This window comes from Pyrus communis, chromosome 7 (assembly GCF_041283825.1).
Source record: "Pyrus communis isolate YQ-2024b chromosome 7, ASM4128382v1, whole genome shotgun sequence".
NCBI classification, from domain to species: domain Eukaryota; kingdom Viridiplantae; phylum Streptophyta; class Magnoliopsida; order Rosales; family Rosaceae; genus Pyrus; species Pyrus communis.
In genome coordinates, this window is record NC_142571.1 from 27,957,585 (window position 1) to 27,977,484 (window position 19,900).

The 19,900-nt window shown below is 36.9% G+C and overlaps 1 protein-coding gene and 1 long non-coding RNA gene across 2 annotated transcripts; one reads left to right on the forward strand and one right to left on the reverse strand.

Moving 5' to 3' along the window:
- The first annotated feature begins 812 nt into the window (after nucleotides 1-812).
- LOC148696010 (uncharacterized) lies at nucleotides 813-7,114 on the forward strand. The gene is made up of 2 exons (XR_015964204.1): nucleotides 813-1,045; nucleotides 4,420-7,114. It is a non-coding gene; the product is annotated as an uncharacterized LOC148696010 (long non-coding RNA).
- A 6,563-nt stretch (nucleotides 7,115-13,677) lies between these two features.
- Nucleotides 13,678-16,668, reverse strand: LOC137734514 (disease resistance protein Roq1-like). Its single transcript, XM_088697453.1, has 7 exons — nucleotides 16,178-16,668; nucleotides 15,689-15,809; nucleotides 15,368-15,596; nucleotides 14,874-15,304; nucleotides 14,424-14,708; nucleotides 14,009-14,324; nucleotides 13,678-13,967 (listed from the first exon to the last, which is right to left on the reverse strand). Exons 1-7 carry the CDS (start codon nucleotides 16,666-16,668, stop codon nucleotides 13,678-13,680), a joined length of 2,163 nt encoding a protein of 720 aa, XP_088553579.1.
- Nucleotides 16,669-19,900: the final 3,232 nt, after the last annotated feature.

The following is a 19,900-nucleotide window of genomic DNA, read 5'->3' on the forward strand; positions in this document are numbered from 1 at the left end:
TTAAAGTTCTTGATCTTTCTGGGTGCTCGAGTCTTGAGATGTTTCCTGAGATTTTAGAAGTCATGGAGAACCTATGGAATCTTTGTTTGTCCAGGTCAAAAATTAAAGAACTACCCTTGTCAATTAATAATCTCACAAGGTTGAGTCATTTGAACCTAGACAATTGCAAGGAACTTAAGAGTCTTCCAATCATCATTCGTATGAAGTCTCACAAAATCATTGATCTGCCTAGCTGCTCGAGTCTTGAAATGTTTCCAGAGATTTTAGAGTTATGGAGGAACTAAATGAGCTTAATTTATCTGGATTAAAAAATTAAAGAACTTTCCTTATCAATTAATAATCTCACGGGGTTGAGTTATTTGAATCTAGAAGATTGCAGGGAACTTAGAAATCTTCCAAGCAGCATTTGTCAACTTAAGTTCCTTAGAAAGATTACTATTTCTGGTTGTACAAAATTTGAGGTGTTTCCAGACATTGTTGAAAAGATGGAAGGATTAAGAGAGCTTCATTTGGATGGAACATCTATCAAAGAGCTTTACCCCTCGATTGAACGGCTTCAGGGGCTTGTGTTAATAAATCTGAGAAATTGCAAAAGCCTTGTGCATCTTCCCGACACTCTCTGTAATTTGGCACACCTTGTAGCTCTCGATCCCTGTGAGTGCACAAATCTATCTCAATTACCTGTCAAATTTGGGCATACTAACATTTTGACACCGGTACTACTCTCCCAAACTTCATCGGCATCCATTCTAGAGCATCATAGTGAAGGTTTGACACGTGTACTACGCTCTTAAACCTCATTGGCATGCACGACGGCTACACGCCATATGACAGAGCTCGGTAGTGGGCTGGGTCCCTCTCCGCCCCAACCCCACAATTTCTAGGTTTTGGGAAATTTTATAATCAGAAATTATTTCTTCAGGGGTTTTGGGTACACTGATGGATACGAAACTCTGTTTTGAAGCAATCAATCGGTCACTAAGTCCCCGCGCGGCTTTGGTGGAATTCATGGTTTATTCCTCGGATGCATTGGCTTGATAGGGAGGTTAGAACTTTTGCTTTTATACCTATAAAATGGTTCAATTGCTTGTGTGCTGTTTTTCTTGTCATAACCCGTCCCATGATTTACGAAACAAAAAAGGTATTTTTGTAATTACACTAAGTTTGGGATATTTTTCTTTTAAAATTGTTTTTGGATCTTAATGTGTGTGCCTGTGGGGCCCATTTGTTTTGGATCCTTTCCCTCACTTTTCTCTCACCTTCCCTGTGCTCCCTTTCTCTGTGCTCTCTCTTCCCCGAGCTCACACACACAGACACGCACACTCACACAACACGGCAACCTCACCCCTTCCCACATCCTCTGCGAGTCCCACGAACCCAGGATCGATGGAGGAACCCCTCCCCCAAGCTCATCTCTTTCCTGTGCAACCTTCCCCAACTTGTTCCGCCATCTACGGCCAAGGGTAAGACTCTAAAACCTTGTGGGGTGTGTTTTAAGGTTATTTAGGGTAGGTTTGATGTTTGTGTACATTAGTTGGACGCATGGTAACTCAGGGATGTGTTTTCCCAATTTTACCGGCGAGTTCGACGACTTTCAAGCCAATTTCCAGCCAAACCAAGATGTGCAAGGTATCAATCTCGTTGTCTCGCTGAGTACCACAATTTTCCTTTTTGTTTCGCCCAATTTCGTTGAGTATTGAAGAAGTTATATTCATTTGACTCTTACCTAATTTCCGGCAATCTCTGCGGCTTTCAAGGCGTTTTCTGGCCAAACCACAATGAGTTATACGTCATGCAAGGTACCATTCTCTTCATCTCTTCAGTAACTATGATTTTCGTTTGTAAATCACTCAATTTCGTTGAGCATTAACAAAGTTATGAACATTTAAAATTTGTCCAATTTTCTGACCGAAATCCGGCCTTCTTCTTCGTGGAGTCTGACGATCCACAAGTTAAACGGATGAATCAGAAACCCAGCCCAAACCTTGGGCCTTTGTGACCCAAGCCCAAGTTATAACTAAACCCTTTAACCTTTTAACCTAAAACCCTTTTAGTTTAGGCCTTTGGGCATTATAGGACTCATGCCTTAGGCCCATTAACCCCAGGACCCAAACCCTTAAAACCCTTTGGAGCCCCGGCCTTTGGGCCTTGGAACTCAAGCCCACTCTTTTAGGCTCTTTGACCCAAAACCCCTTTAAGCCCAACCCACCTCAATCTAAACCAATACCCTTTAAGGTCCAAACCCTAAGCCCTAAACAGATCCAACCCTTTGACCCAATTGAACCGAGCTAACCCAAACCCGTTGACCCAGTCTGACCATTGATTTTCGGTCAACGCTAATCATTGACTTTGGCCTTTGACCGTTGACCTTTCGTTGACTTTTTTTGGGTTTCGGTCGGGACCCCGTTTAGGCTAATTTCAACGTCCTGAATTTGTTTTTGACATTCGCTTTTCCAAATTCAATCGTTTTAATAGAGTTTTATTAATTGGACCCTTTATGTGCTTAGGTGCATTTATTGTGAAGTTCCCTTCTTCGCTAGTTTGCGTGGCTTTTCAATGGCAAATATATTTGAGTGGACCCATTCTAAAATGCATATTTTAATAGTAGAAATGCACACATGAAAAACATGATTTAATGATCACGTTTTAGATAACGTTTTATGAGTAAATTGGATTTACCTTATTATGATTATCATGCTTATTTAGAATATTTTGGAATACCATATTTTCTATCGAACTCATGTTCTTTGTGAGATATCTGATGGATGACGATATATTATTTAGAACATGTTTTTACACACTTCTTTATAGTATAGATGATGGATGACTTTATACTATGAAGATGTTTTTGAGATATATGTACCTATGTTTGGAAAGATTATTTTCAATGATTTTTTGCATATCTAGTGGTCCTATTATTGACCTTCGAGTTGGGTGATGTAGGAGCCTACAGGCGATTGATACTTATATTGACCTTTGGGTTGGGTGCTGTAGGAGCCTACGGGCAATTGATACTTGTGAAGGAAGTGTTCTGAAGGAAGAGTTCTATATGCCTTCAGGCAATACTGATACCACTATTACTATATACAAGATATGTTTTATGAAGGTTTTATGGCATGCTAGGGTTTTTCGGAAAACCTACTACATATTATGCTATTAGTTTTTATAAAACTTTGGGGGTTAGTATGTTGATACCTGTTTCAATATTATATACATCAACTTGGTCTACTCATGTTTGTTTTGCGCCCCCTTAGGACTTAGAATTGAAGCGTACAATCCCGGCAACAAGGCTCTTCTGCATCGGCATTTCGAATCCTATCGGTGTAGGACCCACTCCTTGTTCATTCAATTTTATATTATTTCTTTTTAGTGTTCTAGTTAGTTGTATGCTTTGAATACGTTCCTCATTTGCATAATCATTGTATTTTAATTCATAACTTTTATTTATATTCATAGGTCTCATGCATCTTAATATGGCTTCGTCACCTTCGGGTGTCGGCAGCACGTGCCTACCCTAGTGTTCTGAGAATATCAGAGTTGGACGTGTCATTTCCTATATTTTTTTTTATTTGTGCTTGTGCAGATACTGTGAATATATTGCTATGTCATTTAATCTTTGACATTCTATATCTACAAATTACAGTGGATGAGCCCTCCGAATTTGTGTAAATGTCCAAATGACTATATTAGTCCAGTCTTGATTGCTTTATAGGCGTAAGTGCGGTATAATGACGGGATTTTCAATTGCTTGTCGTATGCATCATCAGCACATTCTGCATACATCTGTAGATTAGGTAGTTATAAAATTTTCCTTTGAAGGAAATCAAAGAAAAATGGAGCCTTTTGAGTTTTATAGAGCATTGCATAGTTTACGTCCGCCTTGCCTAAAAAATACAACCGAAAGTTAACAACTCAAACAGTTCAAAATATCCCAATCTGTGGACAGATTACTTGGTACATGTTGTGTTGTGATTGCTTCCCATTACGTTTTTTTTTTCCGCCAATCTTTGTGCAACATTGATAGTGATGCCAGTTTTAGTTGTATGCTCACATAAAACTGACTTTATTGACTTTGTCTGTTTGGATTTCTCAACCAGTTATCCAGACTAGATTTCATATGTCACACTCACACATCTGTCACGCCAATTTCTCCAGTTATTTGTAGAGGACATATGTTAACAAGGTTTGTCTGGCTCTCCTCGACTCCTCCCCAAATACTCAAAGTCCCCTCAGCAACCAATGTCTGTTTCTCACAGTCGCTCACAATTCTACCGAATGAATAAGTTGCCACGACTCAATCCGCTGCAAGCACACCCCAAACCCACCCTCATCATCAACTCCATAGTTTCACTTATACTTTTTTGGAATTGAAGTGCAGTTCACTTATTTGGAGTTGTTCTTTTATCTATTATTGTTCAGAATTGAATGAAGAGAGGAGGTTGATGGTGTACGTGGGAACCAATTCAACTGACCCTGATCCCAGCTCCTTGTGTTTGGAAGGAACTTTGGATTGCAGCGTTGTTGCTGGGAAGATTGTGAATTGTGACAGTGGTATTAGGCCCAGAGTGCTGGAGGGACAGGTGGTGAAAGATGCAGGAGCCATCGGTATGATTTTGGCAAACACAGCTGCAAACAGAGACAAATGTTTCTGTTTTGACACTTCATACAACTGTCACTAATGTTGGCCCTGCGGTTTCGAATTACCACGCCATAGTTTCGCAGTTCAAAGGTGCTTATGTGAAAGTTTTGACGTATAACTTATCCAGAGCAAATCAAAAGCTATCTTATAAGATCACCTTCACTACGAAATCTTGGCAGGCGGTTCCGGAATTCAGAGGGTTGTTGTGGAAGGATGGAGTGCACAGGGTGAGAAGCCCTATTGTTGTAGTTTGGCTACCTCCACTGTGATTCATGCACTGGAGTTTTTTTTTTCTTTCTTTTGGCATGGTTTACTATCAGTGTGTGTTTGTGTTAATGCATTTTATTCCATCCAAGCATTTCAGTCCTTGCAGTACATGAGCATTTCAGTTCTGCGATCGATCCATGCGTGTTAATGGCTGCTGCTGCTTCTTCGTCTTCATCCGACAGTCATGGAAAATACGAGTTCTTGAATTTTAGAGGACTCGAGGCTGCTGCTTCTTCTTCGTCAGCCATCTCTACAAAGCTCTGGATCAGAAAGTAATCAACACCTTCATCGATGCCAAAGAGCTTCAAAAAGGCAACGACCTTTCGGAGCTCCTGGCAGCTAACTCAGAGGCTTTTGATCCTAATTTTCTTTTTTTTTAAACTATGCTTCTTCGACGTGGTGCTTGAAAGAACTCGTCCAGATAATGGAATGCATGGATGCACACAAGCAGATAGTGGTTCCTGTTTTGTACGAAGTCGATCCATCCGATATTCGAAAACTTAAAGGAAGTTTTGCCGAAGCTTTTGCTAAACATGAACGCCATTCTTACGTTGGCGTGAAGGAGGTGCATGTAAGAAGTAATTCAAAAATCAACAAGCTACTAGGATCACAGATAAAACCAAAATAATTACAATAAACCAATCAAACAGTTAAAGGGAAATAAACTTATCTTCCGAAGTGGAGGAAGAAGAAGAAGCCATGACTGCTAGGGTTTCTTAAGGAGTCTTCTACACTCAAGCAGCCGAGAGTCCTTGCTATCAAATAGGGCTTTAGCACGAAAGAAGGATAATTACTGTGAGTGCAGAGACCTCCCTATATATATCCATACTCCCTTGATATCAGGCCTATTAACTGATACCTTGGATATTCCAAATTGATTAGGGTTTCGGTATAGTCCTCATAGGTATTGAACTCTTGTCAAGTCTTGATAAGGTTACTTGAATATAATTGCATGTTATTAGGACTCTTAATCTTAGCCAAGTAGGATCAGAATTTCCTCAACATGATAACTCATACACTGAGCTATTAGTTTGTCGAGAACAAGAACTCATTCTTCTTGACACTCACATCTTACATTCTCCCACTTGAGTGTCCAAGAAGAATGATATTACTTAGGCTAAGACTAAGGTGATCACAAGTCCCCGAAAGCTGCAATTAAACCTTTAACAACCTGTCACTTATAGCTTCGAATATTGAATCATAAATGCATTATGTAATCTCTTCTACATGTGCACTTTATGATTACAAGTACCTACACCATAAGCACTGTGTTGTTTGACAGAATTCAAAAGTTTCAGGTTGATAAACAAAATTCAACTCCTGAACTGAGCCTTATGCAAGCATGGCTCACATTTTTTGTCAATTAAAACATATTGATAAGAGAAGATGCAAATACAATATATTGTTACAAAATTACTCTCTTATCAAGATTTATGAATAAAATTTTACGATTAAACCATTTTCCACTAACACTTCAATTCAATAATACAAAAGCAATTTTAAACTCCCACCGATTAAAAGAGTAAAAAATCTCATAAATGCACATACCTCTTAAAAGCTCCCACTGATCAAGCATTTATCAAGGATTTAAAAGTATTGAGAATTCAACATTAACTACTAATTTTTCTGACTATATCTCAATGTCAGATATTGCAAGGAAGTGAGTGGCTAAAAAGATATACAAAATCATATGATCAGTTTTATTCATCTAAAATTTGACAGAAACAAAAAACTTTAACGGAACGTTTTCTGATTGCAACAAAAACATATAATTCTAGAATCATCTTTGGACAGAATCTGATTATATTAGGTTTTCACAGCTAAAACATAAAATACAAGGGCAAACATATATAGTTTCAACACTTTTGAGCAGATGAAGTATATACAATCTTGTCAATTCCATGTTTAACTGTTCATTGATTTATAGTTGGACTGAATAAGAAAACACTTTTGAGCAGATTAATTATCCATAAATAACATATAAATCACAAGTCCAATTTCTTGAACAACAAACAAGAATTAATAAGAAAAACACTTTTGAGCAGAATATACTCATCAGCCCTTCTTGAATTGCCTTCAAGATTAGTTGCATGTATAACAAATAAAATATAAACAAGTATGATAATTTACGTTTTATCTACCAAAACCATGACCATTAAAAGCATGCAGAATTGATGAGTGTGAAGCCCATAATACATTATTTCTCCCACTTGGGCAAACACTCAAAATTGCAAGTTTAAACACTAGAGAAAGTGGCTTTCATATAACAAAATATAGGCTAGTTGAATCAATAAAGATCAAATACATAATTTTTTTTTTATTTTTGTTAAAGTAGGTTAGAATTAAAAGTTCCATAAAAACTTATGCAATGACTACAAATTTAATTTAATTTTAGTGTATGAGAGATGACCCACATATGTGTTAAAGATTAGTTCATAAATTAAAATGAAACCTAATAAGAGAATCCAAACTCAAAATTTATGTTTTAATTCTAAAACAAAGTCGATAAACACTTAGATATCTCAATAACATCAATTTTCCAACAATAGTTTTAATCCAATTTAGAACTCAGAGAAAATTAAGGCAAAAGATTGGCAAATTTACCTACTCATTCTCGATTCTACAAGATTCATCATGGAAGTAGTCGAGTTGTGGAGGATTGAACCAACTCCAAATTGCATGATTGTTACACCTTTGGGCAAAAACTTATCATGCAAAGAAAATACCTGCATAGCTAGCCAAAACATAAAATACACAAAATACATATAGCTTCAACAGCTTTGGCCAGATGAAAATATGTTAGAAGTACTTTATGATTTGTTGTAATACTAATTTATAATTGGTAAGCGATTTCCTGAAATTCCCATTGGGATAAAAGTATTCACCATATAAATTAGAATTCTGATTTTTCAAAATAATCCTTTAGAACAATATTAAATAACCGGTTCTCAAAAGATTAAATCAAACACAAGAGTATGTCATTATTAACATTGAACAATAAAGTTCTCGAAAGAGGAAACATGATTATTTAGTTATTCGATAGAGACCAAAATGATCAATTAGTAAACTGATATCACTTTCCTTTTTTTCTTTTTTTCTTTTTTTCTTTTTCTCGAAAGACAATGATCATCATAATCATAATTGATGACCAAACAAAATATTGGTTTGAGCAAAATAAACCAATACATCTTTAAACCAAAATTTAATCAGTGTTGTCTATAAAGTCATTAGTATTGAGAATTTGCATAAAATAAGGACATATTGGAACCATAAACTTGTACAATAATCGGTACCAATAGATGTGCACAAATCAGTGAAACAATATCACATAACAAAACTAGTTTTGAAGTACCAAAATTCAGCAATACTACTTTAGTTTGCAAATTCACTAAAAACTAAATTCTCTTTAGATTGTCATGAAAATTTTTAGGTATGCACTAGACATATATGGCTACTATTTCGAAAAATTTCATGATTTTTAAAATTTTTAAGCGACCCAAACATGAATTCGAGAAGGGAGGTGCTGCAGAAACTGCAGAAAAAGGTTCAGTACAGACCTGAGATTGCAAAATCACCAAATATTCACTGTTCATCTGATATGCATGAAAATTTTCAAACATAAATTAAACATACAAAGATGTTAATTCGCAAAATTTCATAATTTTTCAGACATTACAAGTGTACTAAAAGAAAATTAGAAATGGGATATGCTGCAGAAACGGCAAATATTCTGCAGTACATACCGGAGACTAAATAATTCACCAAAAATTCAATTTGTCTCCAATATGCATGAGAATTTCCAGAAATAAAGTAGACATATACATTTACTGTCACCAAAAGTTCCATAATTTTAATCTTAAAAGTGGGATAAAAATAAAATTGAAATGGAATGTGCTGCAGGAGCTGCGTAAATTCTGCAGGACAGTCCCGACATTAAAAACCCACCAATAATTCATTTGCAAACCAATGCTCGTGAAAATTTCCAGATTTGAAATAAGCATCTCAATGTATATCATACTAAAATTTCATGAATTTAGGAGTTACATAGATATATCAAAATAATATCACAAACAGACTATTCCAGCAACATGGTATCACACTTAAATATTCAACATAAATCCATTTCTTGTCTAGAAACGTGAAAAAAAATACCAACGTCAACAATCCATTTGATATTATGACATGACCAAATTTCATAAAATTTGTAGTTATGAAAAATCTATCAAAATCAGAAACTAAAATTGAACAAATTGCTAGGTACGCTAAACTGCATGAACATGAACATAGCTAGTCTTGTTGTCATAACTTTACTAAAATCTTATTTTTCTTTTAAAACAACATTTAGCATGTCCATTGTGATATATCAAAATCTCCTTTTAAGATAAGAAAACAATTTAAAAGTGACACCAAAATGGCCACGGCATTAATATGTGTATATAGATCAAGCTCCTTACGATCACAAGATTTGAGAATTGAAAGGGATCTCAAACCTTTCTAATTTCTGCAGAATGAGTTCACACATTCATCTAAGCTATGAATGAACATGTGTGCCTGCATAAAACATGTTAGTGTCATGGTATCTAAATTCAGAATTTTAAATCATGAAAATCCTATGCAATGGCTCACCCATGAAGTCAGTATCCATAAGGTTAATTCAATCCATCAACTCATAATGTCAAAAGGTTGCTTTAGACAACAACAAAAAATATGAGCAAACTTACGAATTTTACTTCCGTTGGGTCAAAATTTATTCTCACATGCTCACTAGGGTTTTGGGCGAGCCCGATCTAGGAAACCCAGCACTACCACTGCCAATCAAATTAAAGCAAGATATGCAAATCTCGTAAAGCTCAACCCGTAATAAAGCATGGCAAATAATTCATTATGCAAGACTTGGCAGCAAGCTTTTCATAATGGGGTCCAAGCTCGATGCATAAACCCTAGTGCATGGGTAATGAACCATGGCTGCTTCAATCATGACGGAGAAATCTTCAGCATACTGGAGCTCTCTGATCCTTCGACCAAACAAATTTACTCCATCGGAGATATCATGTAATAGAAAAGGAATACTAAAAACTACAAAATCCTTGGAATAATGTATATTTCACCCACCATACATCTTATGTATATATGTCGTATCGTATGATGTAACTTGACATCTAAATCATAAAGTTAATTGAACATGTTGGTCAACAGTCATTCACAATATAAATTTTGCCACGAATCATTGTGATTCATGCTGCAAAACTGTAGTTAAAAAAGCAATTACAAAAATATTCTAAGATTAAGCGGAAGCCTCAGGATCCACAAGTAAAAGACATTTAACCAAAACAACAAATAATTATGCCTTTAATTTGTTAAGAATTTGTTCAAACAGATTACCAATAATCCGAACCCCAAAGCTTTGCAAATTCCCTAGCAGATTTGTATCTGCAGACAAGGATAATACAACTACACGCAGAAGTAATTTCTGCAGATGGGTCAGATTAAAAAATAATAATAATAACTAAATAATTATTTGCAAAGCCAATACGATAATCAATCCGCATATTGAATTATCAGCAATATAAATCAATGAGTCATGTTATTCGCGGAAGCTTTACATATTGTAAGGATAAAAGTAATGGCATGATATTGGAACGTTACCAATATATTCAAAACCAATCATGATCGAAATTCTGAATTCTAGGTGAGTTGAGAGGCTCTGATACCACATGTAAGAAGTAATTCGAAAATCAACAAGCTACTAGGATCACAGATAAAACCAACATAATAACAATAAACCAATCAAACAATTAAAGGGAAATAAACTTATCTTCCGAAGTGGAGGAAGAAGAAGAAGCCATGACTGCTAGGGTTTCATAAGGAGTCTTCTACACTCAAGCAGACCTTGCTATCAAATAGGGTTTTAGCACGAAAGAAGGATAATTACTATGAGTGCAGGGACCTCCTTATATATATATCCATACTCCCTTGATATCAAGTCTATTAACTGATACCTTGGATATTCCAAACTGATTAGGGTTTCGGTATAGTCCTCATAGGTATTGAACTCTTGTCAAGTCTTGATAAGGTTACTTGAATATAATTGCATGTTATTAGGACTCTTAATCTTAGCCAAGTAGGATCAGAATTTCCTCAACATGATAACTCATACACTGAGTTATTAGTTTGTCGAGAACAAGAACTCATTCTTCTTGACACTCACATCTTACAGTGCAAAGCTGGAGGTCAGCTCTTGCTAGAGCCACCGATTTATCCAGTTGGGATTCGCAAAATTATAAGTAAGTTTAATTTTTTTCACATGCACTTGCAGGAAGTGCTTCTTTCTAGAATCTTGAAGGAAAAAAAGCGGAGTTCAGGCACGTTGGATCGAGGTTCCAAGATGATAATGGATACGAAGGAAAAATGTTTTCATTGTGAAGGCCCAATCTTGGTGTCTTTTCTATTTTATTCTTGCATTTTATCTGGTATAATTGATGTGGGTTATCTTGAGTTGGTTTCCAAATGGTTTGGTGCTATTCTTGCATAACAATTGGTATCAGAGCACTGGTCGCTCTTTGGAACCGTCTAGTTGTTAAAGATGTCAGACAAGATAAGACTCTTTTGGAAGCAACTCAGAGTTTGCAAGAACTAAGGTGCAAAATGAAAAGTTTGATGGCACAAGCAACTTCGGGATGTGGCAATGTGAGGTTAAGGATGTATTGGCTCAACAAGATCTACTTGTTGCTTTGGGAGATAAGTCAGAAGTTATGTCAAAGTCAAAATGAGAAAAATTAAACTTGTGGGCTTACTCTACAGTTCGGTTGTCACTTGCAAAACCTCAGAAGTATTTTGTGATGCGGGAGTCAGTGGTAAAGCTGATGTCACAAAAATTAGAAGACAAGTACACACAAAGAGTGTGGATAACATATTACACTTGAAGAAAAAGCTGTACCGCTTCCAATATAAAGAAGGTACAAAGATGATTAGACTCATTGATACTTTTAATAAGTTGATTGCTGATTTGATGAATTTAGACGAAGATATTAAGAATGAAAATAAGACCTTAATATTGTTAAATTCTTTTCCGGATTCTTATGAGCAATTTGTTACAACTATCATTTGGGATTTGATCCTCCGCTGGAGTTGGTCCAACGAGTCTGGTTTTCAAGTAATTAGGTAGCCGGAAAGAGTTCATGGTTTAGTGAGGAGAAGGAATCAAAGAAAAGAAGAAAGAATTTGACCCAGTGTAGCTTATATTGAAGTCACCATTTACAGTGGGGATATTGATAATTTGCACATTTCAGCAGTGAGTACCGACATTATCGACTTATTTCTGCAAAATAGGTCCGAACATAAAACTTAAAGTTAACAGACACAAATTAATAGAATTATGGCCTGAAAAACAGGAGCCAACTTCGCAATGAAAAGCTAAATACAAGAGCAATCAAAACGAAACACACCAAATATCAGTGATTCACAACGGCACAAAATACAGAAATTAACCACCAGGCACCAACTCAAAACTCGACAGAGTCGCAAACTCCATTCCGCCAAATCCCCATTCTTTCCTCCCCCCAAGTCCCTACTATTTTCACTCAACTCAATCTTCATGTAGTTTTGGTGCCAAGTTCCCCACGGATGCAACACCATATCCTCCCAACTCTCCTGGAGGGTGCCACCACCTTCTCCTCCTCTTCCTCCTTCTCTTCCTTATGGCTCGACTCCTCAAGATCACTCAAAACTGCCCCAACAGCGACCGCCTCCTCCTCCTTCCCTTCCACATAGCTTGACTCCTCAGGATCATTCAAACTTGCCCCAACACCCACTGCCTCCTTTTCCTCACAGCTTGAGTCCACCACATTACTCAAAGGTGCAGTGCCCCGAAACTGAACCAATTCCCCCAAAGTGCTGAAAAATTGCAATTTTGGGTCGGAGCCAATTCCCATCACGTCAAGACGCTTCAAGTACCACAAGTCCTCAGGCAATCTAGAAAGTTTTGAGCACCCATTGAGAGTGAGCCATTCAAGATTTAATAGATTACAGGTACTGTCCGGAAGATAGACGAAGCTTTTGCAGTTTCTCAAATTTAATGACACAAGCCCCCAAAGGCGTTCAATTGATGGGGGAAGCTCTCTGATAGATGTCCTGTCCAAATCAAGAGCGGTTAATTGTTCCATATTTTCTACAATGTCTGGAAACACCGAAAACTCTGTACAACCAGAGAGAGAGAGATAACTAAGGGATTTGAGCTGACAAATTCTGCTTGAAAGACCCTTGAAGTATTTGCAATACCGTAGCGTCAAAGTAACTAGACCCGTAAGGTTATAAATTAATAAGGGCAACTCTACAATTGCAATCCCATTTAAACCGAGCCATGATGGATCTTTCATATCTCCTGAAAACTCACGAAAGTTCTCAAGATCTTGGATGCCAAAGGTTCGAAGAGATCTCATATGATCGTCAATTGGTGAGTCTTCAGTTGTAGTCCAATCTAAATGAAGCTCTGATAGGTTCTTCATAACTTTTAGAAACTCTGGAAGCTTCTTCAGATTTGAGCAGCCAGAAAGATTAAGGGTTTGGAGAGATCTCATATGAATGCTGCTTGGAAGAATCTTTAATCTTCTGCAACCCTTCAGGTTCAGAGTAACAAGTCCTGTCAAATTTTGAATGGACGAGGGCAGTTCTGAAATTGCAGTCTCATCTAAGTTAAGCTCCAATAGGTTCTCCATAACTTCAAGAATTTCTGGAAACTGATACAGATTTGAGCAGCCAGAAAGATTCAAGGTTCAAAGAGATCTCGTATGAATGATGCTTGGAAGACTACGAAGTTCTTTGCACTGTTCCAGACTCAAACTCTCAAGATTTTTAAGAGATGAAAGTGATGGACAAAGCACTCTAATTGATGTTTTATCCAAACGAAGCTCTCTTAATCCTTCCATATTCCCTACATCTTTTGGAAACACCTCAAGCTTTGAACAACTAGAAAGATTAAGAAATTTAATGGACTTGAGTCGAACAATGCTTCTTGGAAGAATCTCAAGATCTCTGCAATATTCAAGGTTCAAAGCAACAAGACCTGTAAGATTGTTAATCGAACGGGGCAGTTTCCTTATTGACCTTGCAAATAAAGCTCCGAAAGGTTCTCCATAACTTCTGGAATATCTGGAAACTTCTCAATGTTTGAGCAAAAAGAAAGATTCAAGGTTTCAAGAGATTTCATACAAATGTTGCTTGCAAAAGTACAGAGGTTGTTGCACCAACTTAGATCCAAGAGGACAAGTTTTTCAAGGGCTGAAATGGATGGGTGAACCTCATGTAAACTTGTACAACCCTCAAGAATAAGTTTCTTAAGATTTTTCGCCTTGGTGAAGTTGGGTGTTTCCATAAGACGATGAGAGCCTCTTAAATTGATAACTTTCAACTTTTCTAGAGACTGTCAAAACACATCCAGATAAACATGCATTACATAACAAGGCATCTAAGAACTAAACCATTTGAAAAAAAAAAAAAAAAAAAAAAAAAACATAAGCACCTTAGTACCTTTCCAAAGGTGTTCAACCCGACTATATTGCATGTCAAGGTCAACAAGATTCTCCGGGTTAAAATTGGACGATAAAGAATTCAGGGAACATTTGTGCCAGAAGAGACAACTTAACTTTTCAAAGAGAAACTTTAAGTCCTTACACTCCCGTTGATCATAGTATGAGTGAACTCTAAATAGTCTTAGTTCAGTCATTTTAGAAATAGTTGTATCTAGCTGTACCACATTGTCTGAGTTTGGCCAACCCACAACTATGCTTTCAACTGCTTCAGTAGCCTGAATAACCAAAGATTAAAAATTAAGGTAGTACAAATATACACAAACTTTTTGAAAATTATAAAGCTAATGCATGTTTTCATGAATTGGATTTTGATCAAAGTTTAGCCTTTCTACTAGTGAGTATTACAAAAGAAAAAGAGAGGTCATGAATATATGTCTCACTGCATTATGAGTTAACACATGACGAACATCTTCATTGTTCCACAACCTGCTGCGCCTCCCAGGCTCTTTAATAGATTCTTGGTGGACTATTTCACAACCCATTTCCTCTAGTAAATCATGCATCTCGAGTATACCATTAGATGAGATAGCTACAAGAGCTCTACCAACTAGCACGTCTAATCCAGTATGGGGATGGAAGCCACAACCCTCCATAATCCTTGTTGCGTAGTCTTTTTTCATTTGTTTAAAGAAACAAGCAATATCTAGAAATATTTCCTTCTGCAAACCATCTAGTCCATCAAAGTTTGTTCTAAGAACTTTCTGAATTCCCTCATGCGGGTTTCTCTTGATTTTCTTTAACTCATCTTTCCACACAAGTACGCTTTTGTTATCGAGAAAAGCTCCCAAGATTTTTAGTGCTAAAGGCAGGCCTTGAGCATACTTTATGAAATGACTTTACAGATCATTGTATTCTCCTGTGGGTGGTTTTGTACTGAAAGCATACTGCTTAAAGAGTTCAAGAGCCTCATCATCTTTTAACAACTCGGGCTCATATATCTCACCAACTCTACTTAGTGATTGTTTATCTCTGGTTGTAATAATGATTCGACTTCCGCCACCAAATGACGGTTGCTTTCCAATTAAGGCTTCAATGTGGGCTGAATTGTCGACATTATCAAGAACAAGTAAAAGTTTTTTCTTACCTAACCTTTCCAACATCCCCTGGAAACCATAACTCAAAATGTCCGAACTCCCAACCTTGTTGTTTGTGATACTAGATAGAAGTTCTGCCTGCATATTTACTGGTGCTTCACCTGCATCAACCGCTGGGAAATGTCGCTTGACATTTTCAAGAAAGCAACTACCATCGAATTGATGTTTGATTTTGTCATAAACAGCTCTAGCAATGGTTCCTCAATAAGCTTGGCATCATCCCTATGAAATTTTAAAAGGAGTATAAAAAAGGAGTTAAGAGTAAGCCATAATTTCGTACTATTGCTAGTAAGATATGTATTGACAGTTTGACATACTGAACTAAAACTTAATTTAGTTCTTCAAGTCAAGCTAGAATTTACTTTAACCTGCATATAAAGGCTCCATTTTCTGCAAATTTGTCAATTTTTATGTTTGTGACTATTGTGTTAATCAATTTGCACTTAACTTTTGATAGATGACAAAGATCTAGGCGGGTTACATGTTGTACTAGCATCATAGATCTGTATCAACAATTATTTTTCACTAAACTAAAAGCCTAAAACTAATTAATTAGATTATAAAGAAGTGAGAGTACTAAAACTAGTTACTTGTAATCTCGTGAGTCCCAGCCAGATAAATTGGCTGCTCTAGTTAGAGCAGACCTCCAGCTCCGCAGCTCTTCCATGCTGGTGTTCGAATCCTGTTCATGTTTAGAAAAACTTTCTGCAAAACTTTCCTGGGGTTTACGAACATGAGTTGGACTAACTAGGTAAAAAATGGGCACCACAATCTGTTCCTGTGTATCCATGCATTCCAGGATTTGGACAAGTTCTTTCAAGCACCATGTGGAAGAAGCGTAGTTTTGAGAAAAAACCACAATCGAAAGCCTTGAGCCATTAATAGCTGACAGTAGCTGTGAAAGGTCATAGCCTTTTCTAAGCTTTTCGGTGTCGATGAAGGTGTTGATTGAGTTCTGAACCAGAGCTTTGTATAGATGGCTGACAAATATCTTGCGAGTGTCCTCGCCTCTAAAATTAAGGAAGACATCATATATCCAACGGCGGGCAGGGCCAGATGAAGAAGAAGAAGGATAAGTCATTAGCATGCTCAAGATTGATTGCAGCTGGAGAAAGATGATCGGCTAGCCTTCTAGTTGCAAACTTGCAATGCAAAGCACAAGTTTGATTCATGTTTCATGTTTCATCCTTGGAATCATCAATTCTAACTAGGAATTGATTCATGTTTCATCCTTGGAAACATCGTGTCCGTCTGTTTTCGGCTCTTTCTCTGTTTTTTTCCCTTTTGCTTTGGGATTTATGAACTACACTCAACGCACACGCACACGCCCACGCACACGCCCACGCACACGCACATATATAAAGTACAGAATCTAAGATGAAATGCCTACAATATCCAAATACTAAGTAAACTTCAAAATTTGGAGAAATTTTTTGGGACAAATTACTTGCATGTTTTGTTGTGATTTGTGCTCTTTGCATGTTTCCTCTTTGTACACCGTTGATACTGATTCTAATAGGCTAGCCCCGGATACTCATGCACTGCTCCGGAACTCGGCCATATCGCCCAAAGTTCTGCAACATCGCTGTTTTGGGGGGAACCGTTGGTCCTTGATTGTTGTCTTGATGTATACCAGTTCTGTCTACGGTAAGGTGTCTCAAATACCACAAGTCCTCTGGCAACGTAGAAAGTTTTGAGCACCCGCAGAGAGTGGGACACTGAAGGGTTGCCAAATTGATGGCAGTGTCTGGAAGATAGACAAGTCTTTTGCAGTCGTTGAAATCTAAACCGAGCCGTTCAGTTGACGCCGGAAGCTCTCCGGTAGATGTTCTATCCAAATAAACCCCTCTTAATCCTTCCATATTTTCCACAATGTTTGGAAAAACCATTAGCTTTTTACTACCAGAAAGTGTAATAACTCTTAAGGGACTTGAGTTGACAAATGCTGCTAGTAAGGCCTTCAATTGCGTGCAAAACCATATTGTTAAAGTAACAAGCCCCGTAGGATTATAAACAGACGAGGGCAATAGTAGTGGGGTGCCCAAAGGAACTTAAAATTCTAAGGATCCTTTTTGGGTGTAAATAAAACACTCATAAGAGTGAAATAATTTGGTAGTTTGCAATGAGGACTCAGCTAAAGCGCGCCAATTCACTTGTTTAGATGTATACAGGTCTCTGTGACGACGAGTTCGAGTCTGAGTCCAAGTCTGAGAAGGACCCATGAGCATTAGGCAGTCGGCGCCGTTCATCAATCATTTGATGAAAACAATTGCACAAGAGAAACCAGCATAGCCAAAGGTTTCCAAACTTGTAACCCTAAATTTAAATGGATTTCTAATATTCTAAGTAACTTAATAAACCTTGCGACGCACATCAGAATTATGTAAGAATCGTTTGAGAAACGATTATTAGTGTAAATGAATGGGGTGGACCGTGGAGTGGTTGGAAACTTGGAGGACCTTTCCTTTATGTAAAACTCGTTTACTTTTGGGGTGGGGTGAGACTTTGGGCAATATATATTAATGCAATTGTAATCTCCTCAACTTACGTAAGTCAATTATACAAGCAAAGCTAATGTGATATTAATAAACTTAAAACGAGCTACGCCAGTATATTAATTCGTCGCAAGGATTATCGTAGAGTTGATTTTTTTAGTGTAAATTGGAGTATAGTTTATATCGAGATTTTTAGCTGTTAGATAATTATATATTAAATTAAATTTTTGATGGCAGATGAGAAGATAAAATTTAGGCTAGCAATGAAGGAATTATTTAGTATAGTCGAAAATATTCTATACTTCAAAATTAACAATCATTAGATTTTTTTGTCAAAATTAAAATTAAAAATTAAAAAGAATTAAAAAGTTAAAGATTAAAAACATACTCAAAGTATCATAAAATTTTCGAGCAAAAACTCTTTAACATGATATTGATTCTTTTCACATGTGATCATCTCATAAACAGCTGACGTTGTACGCTAGGTGGTTTGGAGGAAGTAATTTTTTAGTATGCTCAAATACAAGTTGTAGTATTATTATATGAATAGCGAGAAGTTTTATTTATGTAAATTACTAATTAACATGTAATTGATCATTTACCATAGTGGTAGAAAAGCGATGAGTTATTACATATCGATGTGGATTCTAACTTTTTCGATAGCTAATCTAACATATAATTTATCAAAATTTATTGTTTGATAAAAAAAAAAGTTATTAATTAATACAAGTATTTCATTTTTTATATAATAATACATGATATATCAGTTCATCTTTCAGCTGTACAGTGAAATCTTTCATGGGAGAGGGGAATATACCCAGCTAGGTTGCCACGTGGAAAGTGATGGTACATAGTTTTCTTCGAATTGGATCCCCTCAGAGCAATCCCAGCGTTGGGTATTGCTCGGGGGAAGGGGTCCAAAACCATGGCCCGAGGCCCGGTGGCATGGCTCCAGCATGCGGGAGCCCGATGGAAGGGGGAGGCCCGAGCAAAGGCCCCGTGAGGGATTGCCAGCCCTTGAGCCCGAGGTGGGGGTGACGCAAGGCTGACGCCAGGGTGGCGTCAGCGTATTATTTAATTTTTTTTGTGTCAGCCGCGTGCACCCCACCCGCGCGTGGGGGCGCGTCGCCGACACAAAAATCAGAAAAAATCAGAATCGTCAGTTACCGTTGGGAAGCCACGTGGCTTCCCACGGTGCGTTAGATCCTAACGGTCACTTAATGTGGACCGTTAGATCTCAACGGTAAAAAAAAAAAAATAAAGTCAGATTTAATATCCACCGTTCGATCTGAGATCAACGGTGGATATTAAAATGCTTTATAAATTAAAAAATAAATGAAAAAATAGTTTTAAAAATCTGAAAAGTTACCGTTGTGACACGTGGCACAATCTGGAGTGTTGGAATTCAAATTTTTTTATATCCAACGGCAGAGATTAATTAATTGAATAAAAATTTAAAAAAAATTGTAAAAAATTCAAAAAATTCAAAAAAATATCTGAAAAATCTGAAAAAAATTGTAAAAAAAATTGTTTTTACTTTTCTATAAATACCTTCTCATTATCATCTACCTTACACAACAATTTCATATTTTCTCAACTACTTTCAATCACATTCCTTTTTTTGTCTCAAAGTTTGAATTCATTTTTTTTCAACAAAATGACCACTGGTGCAAGTACGAATTGGTCGCTTATTGAAGATATTGCGTTGTGTACTAGCTGGGTTGAAGTTACTCATAGTTCGCTTACGGGTAATGAGATGCAGTTGCGAGAAATGTGGAGTCTTATTCATACCAATTTTCTTGAGATTGTGAACCGATT

What these genes read in the sequence shown, in the direction of transcription:
- LOC137734514 (XM_088697453.1), bottom strand. Translation starts at nt 16,668, where the DNA reads ATGACTTATCCTTCTTCTTCTTCATCTGGCCCTGCCCGCCGTTGGATA. An exon ending in TTTCCCAGCGGTTGATGCAG is followed by an intron (nt 15,597 to 15,688) that starts GTGAAGCACCAG and finishes TATGGTTTCCAG; the next exon opens with GGGATGTTGGAAAGGTTAGG. An exon ending in ATGTGTTAACTCATAATGCA is followed by an intron (nt 14,709 to 14,873) that starts GTGAGACATATA and finishes TTGGTTATTCAG; the next exon opens with GCTACTGAAGCAGTTGAAAG.